Source organism: Apaloderma vittatum, unplaced genomic scaffold, assembly GCF_000703405.1.
Source record: "Apaloderma vittatum isolate BGI_N311 unplaced genomic scaffold, ASM70340v1 scaffold15794, whole genome shotgun sequence".
NCBI classification, from domain to species: domain Eukaryota; kingdom Metazoa; phylum Chordata; class Aves; order Trogoniformes; family Trogonidae; genus Apaloderma; species Apaloderma vittatum.
The window spans coordinates 13767-25878 of record NW_009711080.1 but is presented as its reverse complement, the minus strand read 5'-3'; the positions used below and the strand labels follow the sequence as shown (position 1 = coordinate 25878).

General features: G+C 39.2%; 1 protein-coding gene across 1 annotated transcript in view; it reads right to left on the bottom strand.

Annotated features, from left to right (window-relative positions):
* MYO9B (myosin IXB) overlaps positions 1–12112 on the bottom strand; it is a 31445-nt gene that overhangs the window by 13557 nt on the left and 5776 nt on the right. The window contains 14 exon segments of the mRNA XM_009867535.1: positions 93–132; positions 1017–1127; positions 2673–2748; positions 3257–3452; positions 3736–3877; positions 4463–4584; positions 6530–6664; positions 6909–7025; positions 7263–7352; positions 7813–7942; positions 8163–8263; positions 8412–8502; positions 8627–8689; positions 9102–9196. Coding sequence (XP_009865837.1) covers positions 93–132; positions 1017–1127; positions 2673–2748; positions 3257–3452; positions 3736–3877; positions 4463–4584; positions 6530–6664; positions 6909–7025; positions 7263–7352; positions 7813–7942; positions 8163–8263; positions 8412–8502; positions 8627–8689; positions 9102–9196 — 1509 coding nt within the window.

The following is a 12112-nucleotide window of genomic DNA, read 5'->3' as shown; positions in this document are numbered from 1 at the left end:
AGTTCTGACAATCAAGATGAACGTTCATAATGGAAACAAAACAACCCAAAACCAAAACCTAAGAGAAATCTAAATTTATGGAATAACTTTACCTTGGGAATGATCTGCTTTTGTTTGATACCTCTGCTTTTCCTGTTAAAAATATTAAAGACAATTTAAGAAAAAACACACAATTTTTGATTATTTCAGCAAGCCACAAGGTAGTGCAATTTACTAGGCAAGATGAAGGACAGAAGATTAGCACAAGAGCATCAGAGCGTGTTCATGCACGTGTCTTACAAGTGACTGATGCAAGAAATGCAAACTGCTTCGCAACAAGAATTTTTTAAATAAATTTTTTAAATAAACTCTATAGGTATTGGAAGCTTTCAAAAGTGAAATGTTTTCTCTAAAGCTAAAGCTATTAAAAACAGGACTGCTGCATTGGCTGGTTTTGGGCAAGTTATTCCATTCAGCCAACTACACAGTCCTGGAGCTCTCACTGCAATACAAAGGCACTATCGGATAAAAATACTTGGTTCAGAAGCGACTGTGCTTGCACCAGCACCCCTGCGGACGTACCTAAGTGCGCACGGAAGGACAACACAGGCCTCCGCGCCACTCCGTTTACGTTTATGTGTAACACAACGGACCACAGACTGATTTTCATACATGCCCAGGTGTGCACACGTAAAGAGCCTTAACCCAGGAACACTCACAGCATTCGCCTCCTGAATTTCAGTTATAATTTGTGAGAGATTTTTATTGTCGAACATTTGGCAGCAACAAGCTTGTACTACATACTTGGGTTCTAAAGCAAGCTTACACGAAAAGTAGGTTTAACTTGCAGCTAATGCAATGAAGGAACAAAGCATTCTCTAGAGCCTTTACAGTTTTTAGAAGGAAATATTTTCTTCTTGTCTTGTTTAGTTTTTTGCAGAAGACAAACTTGGGACTCGGATATTCTTTTATGGACTAGAAAAACTGGTTGGTTATTGTTGCACTTTCAAAGTAACACCTAGAGCACCAGAACTCACATGAAGTGGGAGCGGTGTTGAAGCCGACTGAGTGACCGAAGCAGCTTACAGGGATCATCACCCTGCCAGGGAAGTCCTTTTATACTTGCGATGATTTGTTCATACATGTCTCTAAAATGATTCACAGCAAAACAAAGATGGCAAACAAAGACACAGCCATGAGAGAGGGGAAAAGAGGGAGTTAAAAACCCAAGAGATCCCATCACCAAGTGTGCTCTGAACAGCAGCAGGTCAATCCCAGACTACTTTTTCCTAGGCATGAACGATTCTGATGTCAAGTCAGTGCCCCAAAATTTAATTACCAGGGTCTGTACTAAACTTATTCTCTAAGTCTACCTTTTAATATAAGTTCTTGAGCCATCGATTCAGAAAACATTTCCGTAGTTTAGTAAAATGTACTTAAAGGGCAAGGACCCTTTTTGTTAAGCTAAGCAGCCTTTTCAGATATGTTCTTTATGATCAAGCAGTAAATATTTATATATAAAGTTTTGACTTTTGAGGCTGCTTAAGCAGACTTGCATCAGAAAAGTTAAAAAGTAGCTGTTACAGGAATACTTGATTTTTTTTCATTTCCATATCAAACTTACTCACATGTTTGGCTTTTCAAAGTAAGCTGGGATGGTCCCTAATTCGTGGCAAATTCCATTATTTTAAGCATGCACCGTGCTTGTGAAGCGTTGTGTCCTGGCACAGAACTTACCTTCTTTACTCTCCAGAGAGGCACAAACCAAAAATAACAGAAGTGTAAGAATCACTTCTGACTGTCAGATGTTATCACCGTTCTGAGCTGCTCACTGAGGCAGCAACATTATTACAGACACTTGCCTCCCCTGGTACCTCTGAATATTGTTGAACAGCAAGATTTGATTTTGAGGTATCACAGGGAAACAGATATGTTATACTATGATCAATCCTTTCACCCAAAGCGTATCTTTAGTTCTGAGTTGCTGTGAGTGACAGAGACTGTCCAGGATGGAGCAAATATGAAGCAGCATGAAATCACGACTTTACAACTACTTCATGGCTTCACTTTTACACACAGCATGCTCAGAAGGTCAGCCTGCCCAGGAATGTGCCTCCCTGGCCTTTAAGTTCAGGCCTGTTTCTACTTACTTCTTGTTTTCGTAAAAAGAAACGACGTCTTCAAAAGCATTTATATCAAAATCCTCAGAACAATCAAATGAGAAATCAAGCACTGAGCGGCTGCAAAAGGAACATGTATAAAACCTAAATACTCCATAGAAAGGCAAATATGCCTGTACAGAGCAACATGTGGAGGCAGTTTGGCAGGACTTGCCCGGCCTCCTAATCACATCGTAGGGCTGCAAAAAACATGAGTGCTCCTACAAACCCTGCGGTGATACAGACTGGCTGCAGAGGAGCACACAGTGTGAAAAGCAACACATACAACACGCAGACAGAGAACCCCAAAACCCAGTGGTAAATGCAGCTGAGGCTATGTCACCAGCTTTTGGTAGTACCGGGTCTTGCATAATATAAGTGAGAGCATTGTTTGGACAGAATTAAAAAGGCCAAGCAAAACAAGACAGAAGAAATAAAACTTGCTGTCCTTGTGGAAGGATCTAGCTGACATTTGATATGTGAAAATGCAACATTCAGGTGTTTTCCCTGACACGAGTTAAGTATGTTTCTCACCGATAAACTTTTTCTATTGGTGTATTTGATCTCTGGAGTTCTCCAAGAGGAACTCTGGGTCCTTGACGTACCACTCCTGTTACAAAATAACCACCAAGTTGAATTTTGACAGAGATATGAGCATAACAGACAAAAAAAACCCCACCAGCAGCTTTAACAAGCAAAATATCTCCCCAAGGGCTTGGAGTTTTTGTCTAGTATTTTAGCTATCAAACTAGACCACTTTGTTTCCCAAATTTCCTACTATTAGAAAGTAAATCGGAGCTTCTTAGAAAAGGTTTTCTGACTAGCGATAAGACGGGTACATGCACTACAACTAGTAACATCTTCCACAACGTTTACAAATGGGACTTTGAATCTGGCACAGCCTGCTGAAACGGTACACTTCTTGGAGGAGGAGCTCTGAAGGATCCCAGATAAAACAGTGACAATCTCTTTGGTGCGTGAATGCTAACCCGTTTTCACAAGCCAAACCAAGATCGCAGCTGGACGATAAGGTTTTGCCATAAACTAATTCCATCAGTAAGCACTAATCAACTGCACAATACCTGAAAGCATTTCCAGAGTCTTGTTTCATACCATACCTGCAGTCTTCTGAGCTCTCTGGCGTCCAGCTTCTGCAAAGACAGCCATCGCTCGAATCGCCGCGCGCAGAACCGCCCAGCGGAACACGGCCACAGGGTCCATCCCTATCAGCTCCCGAACGTAAGCACTGTCACTGCTTCGTAATAAAGCAACAATATCTGGTCTCATGTAATCCATATTTTTCTCTCTGAAATCCTGCAAAACAAGCACATTGAATCACGAGCTCTCAGGAAAGCTGTGTTTTCACCCAAGGTATCAATCACTATTCAGAATAATTCATTGTTCTAAACAGTTCTCACTATGGTGAGCATTATCCTCCAGTCTACAGCAGCACCATAAAGAAAAATAAAAATCTAAAGTACATCTGAGGACAAAACAGATCCAGCCCATTCCCAGCAGATTTTCCACACTCTGACAAAAACTATCAGAAAGGCAAGGAATTATTACTTTTTTTATAGCCATCAGATCTATCACCTACTTTTATCTGGTATTTAACTTTCCCGGCAAAGTGTCGAATAATAAAAGCGGGCTCCATCACCGGGGTTCCAACAAAAAACTTGTTCTCCTCATGCTGCTGTTTGAATTTTGCAAGTAGAGTTTGGTTGGTGGCATGTGGAAAACTAGGAATACAAAACAGAAAAGGTGAGCTATTTCTCAGACACAGGTACGGTGACTGAGGTGCAAGGTGTGAGAGCGAAGAACATCTACTGATCCCTGTGAAATGTGCTGCACTGTCCGAGATCTCTACACTCTGAGACTTTGACACCTGCTTTGAATCTTAGGGGTGGACTCAATTTCTGGATCAAAATCAAACAGCTCCACATACAGCAGAATATTCTGAGGTTTCAAGTGTACGTCGGTACTTCCTCCCACTTCACCAGTCAAGTCTAGTTAGCACCACATTAACCATTTACAACATTTGCTACTTAATGTTCCAAAGACATACATACATGCATTTGACTTTAATTGTAATTCCATGATAAATCACAAAAGTGAAAGTTTCTAATTTTGCTTAATCCAAAACTCAATTTTAGCATCAATTTATACCACCACCATCTTGGAGTGCAGATTGCAGTCATAAGAAGACCCTTTGCTTCCCACAACACTCCTCTCCTTTTTAAAGCGCTCTATTTCTGTTCCCTTGCACAGTCCTTCCCTCCTCCCTGCCACACATTTTTTTTGTTCAGAAGACATTTGTTGCTTACTTGCTTTCTTCATCCAGAAGATAGAAGAGGCCAGTGGGCTTCTTGCTGATTAAGTGAATGCAGGCCACATTATCAGTATAGTCAATATTGTGCCAAGTGATCCCTTCACTCTTATATTCCTCCTGTGTAGCTCAAGAAAATTCCCTCATCAGTACAGTGCCCTGACCTTTAATGTCCTGCGGTCTAAGACATCCTTGAACAGCTACGGCAAGTTGAGTTTGTTAGTTCAGGCAGCAGAAACAAAAATAAGGAAGAATGATAAAGAAGAAGAGAACAGCAGGCATATCGGGTCAGATCAAAGGTCCACCTAGGCAAGTTACTTGACAGCAGATGCTCGGGGTGAAACTATTTAAAAAACAAAACTGTGACAAGAATGTTTTGCTGTGCCTTCCCAGCAATCGGGCACCTACAAACTTGGCGTTAGACATTACAGTTACATCATTACGCTAAAACCCATCAGAGAGGTTTTTTTCTCTTTTATAGTTTTTATACAATTGGAAATGATATATTTAATATAAAGTTCCAGAATTTCCAAATTTTACTGATAGATGAAATAACAGAAGTTCCAAAGCAGGCAGTTAAGCCCTAGAAAGCCGCAACACCAGCACTGCCCTAAGGAAGCAGGGTTGCTTGCTTAGGTTCAGAAAATTTGGAGTACTCTGACATGAGAACTTGAAGCTCTTCTGCCAAAATGACAACACATCAAACGCTTGATAGGACAAGCTTCCCATCACGATACTGAACAAAAATATCAGTTTTTCTTAATAATGTAAATGCCCACATGATAAAAACCCAAATAACTAATGGTAAGGTACTAATGTAAAAAAAGATATTGCATAGAAAATCAACTAAGTTTTCTATTTAACAAAAGACAAAGAGAACCTCACACTGTTCCATATGATGATGGTGATAAGAAAGGGATTATTTTAAGTAGGTAGAATTGGGTCTGCCTAGTGACAGACTGCTCAGTGTCTGCATCACATTGCAAAGCTGAAATGCCATTTTTCCATACACAAAAAAGCCTTTCTTTAAAAAGATATAGAGATCTTCCCTGAGGGCCCTCATGCTGCAAGAGATACAGGAAATGGGTCATTCAAGGATTAAGCTTATTTGGAAAAATGACATTAGAAAAAAAGAAAACAATGTAACTATTTATTCTAGTTAGCCAGGATAGTCATTTCTGGCCTAAGTTACGAAACGGGGACTTCAGCATTATGTTTACATACGAAGTTTGTATGTTTGGTTGTTTTCTTCTCTGCAAAATGCTTGTTTAAATTTATCCCCACGTTGTTGACAAAATACTATATACTACAGAATGGCTTCTTTCTTTCAGCCGTGACCCAAGAACAACACTTTAGTACAAACTCGAAAAAAAATAAAATCTAAGTCTAGAGCAAAAAAACCCTCAAAAATCTCAGTCTAGGAACAGGCTCTGTTAGCTCCTGCAGCAGTCAAGGCGCTCTGTAAGGCATCACCGTCTGCCAGCAAGTAAATCAACAAGCACCAGTAACACCAGGATTTCAGAACTACTGCCAACATCAACATGCAGTTCTACACCCTAAATGCAAGCAGGTGGGAGAAGCAAAGATTGGTTATTAAATATTTACAAACTGACAAAAATAAAAGAAACTGTTTCCCAACCATTAAAACAAAACCCTGAAACAAGGACCTTGCCTATCACTGGCAGAGGGGGAAACAACAACAAAAAAAATCCCCCGAAATAGACATCTCGCCTACAGACTTTCAATCTCAAAGTTGATAGTTTCATCTGAATTCTGCCTGGGACTGCCTGAACGTCTTTTCAGTTTCTTGGAGTCAAGCAGAAACTTAATGCTAAAAAGATCCTGCTATCGTTAGTACATGTAGAGCACTAAATACAGCAAAGCTACAACCTTCAAACAATAACAAGCAATAACAAACCAAGAAATTTAAAAATAAGCTGTCTGGAAATAAATTGAAGCAAATTATAAAAATTATGCCATGCGGTTTTGAAAAATAGTGGCTACGTTTGCATAATATATGAGCACTTGATAAAAAAAAGTTTGTTTTAGCAACTCCAAGTCTTACCTGTTCCAATTTGAAAATATGCTGATTGAAATAATACTGCAGCTGCTCATTTGCATAATTTATACAGAACTGTTCAAAACTGTTGGTTTCAAAGTCTTCAAATCCAAAAATATCAAGTACACCAATGGACAAACACTAAAAGAAGATGGGGAAATCTAGTTAAGCAATCTGTCACACAGTGATCTAAGCCCCAACAGCGCTGCGCCATACGCAAATAAATTTTGCATATTTAACAGTTATGTCTATTATGAAAACCGATACGATTAAGTATTACCAAGAAATTTACCGTGGAAATTTATCCCAGATAGCTGAACGTGTCATCTACAGCATTGTCTGTGAGCTCTGAACAGACTAAGACTTGTTTTTGTGAGAAACTTACTGTAACAGATTCCTCCATGTCCTTTTTATTAAGAAGCGCATGATTAATTCGCAGGACAATCCAATCAAACAGAGCACTGTATAACGACTTCGCCATTGAATCACGAGCTGTTATTGCCTGAAGATGAAACAATATTCAGCACCAGGTTGAAAAAAAAGCATTTCTATTTCAGATCAGTGGCACTCAAAGGTTACAAACCTAGCAGAGACGAATAAAACCATTTTCTTTCAATGCTAACTTCTGACTTCCCAAACATCCCTCACTAAATGCGAAAGTGTACCATACTAGCATTTTTAATCTAAAAAAGCACACATCAGTTATTTAAAATTATTCTGCTAGTGTTCTTTTACTCACCTCATTGAGACTATATGGCAAAATAAGCTTATCGTTAGCAGTCACAGTTTTTCTTTTTGTTAGCACTTCTACGAGAATTTCTCGTTTAACCTTCAAAACAAGAAAGAACAAGAGTTACTGTCACCCCCAAACTCCCAAACGAGTAATTTGATAGCAACAGGAGACATGCAGTTTCCTCAGAGAAGCCCAAGCTCTTTGACAACAGCTACATTTATTATTCATCAATAGCTTCACAAGTTCTTCACCTTCTTTAAATTAGTCTCAGCTTAGGTTCATTCAGGGAGTGGCAAACAGCACATTTCCATTAAATTATTTCTGCTTAGATCTATCATTCTATTTCCATGCTATTGCCTATATTCCATCCCTACCTCAAATAATTTCACCAATTTCATCCATTTCCCCTCCCATAAGACAAATATCATAATACCATAAACATCATAAACCAGATCTACATATAGCAAACCAGGCACCAAGGTATTCAAGTAACATGCTGAGGCAGAGCATGACGAAAAGGCGTATCAAATGCTAGAACCAAAGAGAAATACTCTACTTTCAAAAGCTGGGAGAGAATGTCCAACACCTCAGGAGGTCCTACTTCCAACCCTTCATCACGACCTGTAGCCTTCTTCTTGTACGTAACATTGCCCAAATAAAGAATGGCTGAAAGTATGGAAAAAATCCTAAGGAAGAAGAAATGACTTTTTAAGAATTTGGCTTATGAGTTCGTTATAACAGGTCAGTAGACTTAATTCTGCTTTGAGGATTTGTCTGTAAGCCCTCAAGTACTCAGCTCTCCTTGCTTCCTGCTGGACCAAATGTGATCCCAACACATATCCCTTTATGGCAATTCAGAAACACGAACTAGCTATCAGTTATGAAAGCTTAAAAGATTCCACTCACTGTTTTTTAGTGGCTGAAAGGAAGCCAACCATCTCCATAGCTTGTTTCAACCTTTCAAAGTCATGTCGGAGATCTTCCCCATCTTCAATTTTCAAGTTATGCTGTGGAGAGAGATGCATAATTAAGGGTAAAGAACGAAGCCCAAACATCACAAGAAAACAAGTATATAATGTGTTCTGCCTTATTTCATCTTTAAGATGACACACACAACACTTACTAATGCATTGGTAAATCCCTGTCACACATTACCTGATTGAGGTAGAAATAATCTTCAGGTTGCTTGAGGTGATGCTCTTCCTCACTGACTCCAAGTAGCAAATAATAAAAGACATGGTAGTTCCTACAAGATCAATACATTCATGAAAATACAATGAGTTCTCTTTTATTCTGTGTACTTCAGATGCTCTTAAACTCCTTGACCTGGTTGATTATAATTGTGTCAGTAAACTGTGTTAGTCTCTTACCTTTCATCTTTTTCTTGAGAAACCAGACGAGATTTTTCAAGCAAGTATTTCTCAACAACAGCCCTAGGGAGACGCGAAAAAAAAAAAGAACATGAGGGCAAAAGAAAAGACTTTGCAAAACATCAGACAGCAACTGTCAAGACAGTTCAAATAATGCAATCTGCACTAAAATATAGAAGAGAAAAGCTTAGTCGCTATCTGAAGTCTAAACCAAAAAACTTCAGTATGCACTGAAACACCTAAGAAACATCTATCTTCAGGCCTGTTTTAGGAGACGTAACTGGAAAGAAGCAGACAAAGCCAGAGAAGTGCTGGTGAAAAGTTGTAAGCAGAAACAAGACATGCAGAGTGTGAACAACATGTTATCTACTCTAAGATTAAGAGTTATTTGACAAGGAACGCAAAGACTACAGATTCTTCGCCAACTCCTAAAAGCACAAAGATCAACCCCAGAAGAAGCTCCTACTGTACTTACCCTCGGACAACACCATTCTCTAAATAGTTGACTTGAATAAACTTTCCAAAACGACTGGAGTTATTGTTATGTGCCGTTTTTGCATTTCCAAATGCCTGTAATAAAGCAAAGTGAGTCAATTTTGAATTAAACAAAATATTCCAATACACAGCTCTCCAAGCCTTTCTGTTCGTTGCTCAGACTCCTGGGAGCTTGCTGTACAAACTCAAAACACAGATACCAAAAAGGCAGCTCAGGAAGCCTCCACTGCTCCTCACAGATCTAGATGTTTATTATTTGCCCTATGCAGTAAAATTTGAGGGAATGAGAGAAGGGGATAATATATTTAGATATTGCTAAGAGTACAGGAAAGGTAATCACAGCTAAAGTGCAAATCAGCCTCAGTCACTAACAATTATGACCTTAGGGAAGATATTCAGTAGAAAGACGACAGCACAATTACCCTGACACTGCCTCTCCCACAGAAAAGTCACAAACTGCATCCTCTTCCCTGACGCGTTGCTCCCACTCAAAAGTTTCGCAAGTACAATTCTCTTTAAGTGAGAAAGGAGCATTCAGATCTCATTCCTAAGGTTAGCCCACAAATTTTCAAAGTTGTGTATTCCATAAACAGGAAAAAGACAAACAGAAAACCTTTTGCTTACAGAACCATGTCCTACTCTCTGGCCAGCTAACTCCACTAAACACCACCGAGAAATGGACTGTTGTTACGAGGCATTAGGATAGGGGAAAAAACAGATACAGCACGAATCCTAATGATGCATCTTTAATACTTCTGCCTGTACCACGAGCCTTCTGATAGATTCTAGTACATATATAACACAAAAAATCCTCTGCATGAGCCACGCTTAAGAACTATAAAGATAACTTACGACATCGCAAAGTCCAGTAGAGTTAGTTACTGGGAACATCTTGAATTTTAATCAATCCTTACCTACGCGTTCTTAACTTGAGAGAAACTTGTCATCCTTCTAACACGAAGGAGGCAATCCAGAATACAGATAACAAACTGTGTAAAATGCAATCATTTGGAAAAACACTCTGTTCGGCCTAGACTATCACCCACAATTCCTGCCACAGATATTTCCTCCTAAAGCTCCAAGCAATTAAAGCCTCCATTAGGAAATCCGCCTGCCCTAATATAGAACATTTGTGGAACAATTTCACAAAAACGCCACCCTCTTCCTTCACATACACATATCTGGAGAATGACGGACACACAGTACACAAACCAGAGCTAAACTCCTCACCCATGGAACTGCTCAATTACAGGGTATTTCACCACAGTCATATTGTCTGTATATTGACACTCTTTTATCTTTCTTTGTTTTCATTCATTTTTTATTTTCTTTAAACCACCCTAAGGGTTGCAGCTGCCCTGCAGTGCCACACCTGGATCACTATTTCAAACCAAGTTCCAAAGCTCTCTTACGAGTAGATTTCTCCTGCTGGCTGCCTGGTGTGCAGAGAATCCGAGAAACTTCCTATAAACTGGCCAAGAGACAACTGTTATTTCTGATCTAAAGGAGCTCTACGCAGGATGAAAACCCACAGGGTGATTCTGCTGTAACTTCAGACAAGTTGGTGGGTTTCTAAAGCAAGAGAATTTGTGTCCAGCAGAGCTTTCAAACCACTGAGGGGGAGAGGTGCAGCCTTCTCACTTCTAGAGACCATGCTACATGTATTATAATGCAAACAACTTCTCCAGTCAGATTTTTCAAAGCAAGTATTGAGCAGAGTCACCAATATCTTTCTGTAGCTGCTATCCAACAAGTTATCAGGCAGATTTTATTTATTTAGAGTCCGTTCTGCATATGCATGCATATTAATGTACACATCAAACCCGGGTCAACTCCTTACAGTTACTACACAGCACCAAACCCCAAGTGAAGTCTGGTAATACCAGTACAGAAAATTGTCTGGTTTGTAAATCAAAAGATCTAATCCTCCCCGTGAACAGTGGCTCCACCGCGGCTCTGAGAAGAAGACCAACCAGCCAACTTCCATTTGGTGCCGTAAGAAACCCGCTGTGCTGAACTTTGCCACGCTGCAGAACAGACGACTTGCAAATTGATTCCTGAAAAATTACTTTTTAGAAAGTTTTCTAACTTAAGCCTCCAGTTAACCACCAGTTTACCAGATACATTCAAGAAAGCAGAACACAGTGTAGCTAAATTTGCCACATCACTTTTTAATAATGAATATTTTGGCATTATAGAGTTAAGAAATCGCATAAGCCAGGCTTCCTGAGAAACTTTTTAGTGATTACTCATGTAAGCAATGAATACAGTTTAAAACTAAAGACTCTTATGATCTCATGTGTCTGGTATTTAGTCAAAGCATACAGCAAATTCTTAAAAGCTGATCTAATATTATCAGTTTTTAGGAAAGTTTTCATGTACTGAATGGTTTTTCTCATAAGAGCCTTTAACATCTACAACCTTTTAAAGAACATTCCAAGTCCCTTAACATTTTGGGCAGCGAATTTTTTTGTGGTAACATTTAACTTTAATCACTGCTACCACATTCTTCAATATACTTCAACGTTAACTATATAAGGAGCGATATTCCTGTCTAAAATCACAAGGCACAAAAATCTGAAACGTTAAATATTTTAGTATTTAGCAGTTAAGTATCTTTAATCTACAGCAGCTTTATCCTACAAAAAGTGGATTACAGATAAGAATTAAGATGCCATATTACCTAGCCATTGCTCTGCACGGAAAGCATCTTTCACTGATAATTCTAGCTAAATTCAACAAAAATATCTCCCTGGTTTGCCTTTACAAAGAGCCATTCCATGCCTTTACAAAATAAATTCAGAAGATGTGAGGGGACAAGAGACAATTTCAGTTAAAGAGAAATAATTATTTATATAACCAAACTCATTTACTGTTTTCCCTTGAGAGGCCATGAGGAGACAGATAAAACCAAAAAACTAAAACGAAATCCCTCCAGTGCAGAACACCGGCTATATAAAAGGAGGGTGAGTCAAAAATAGCAACCAAGGC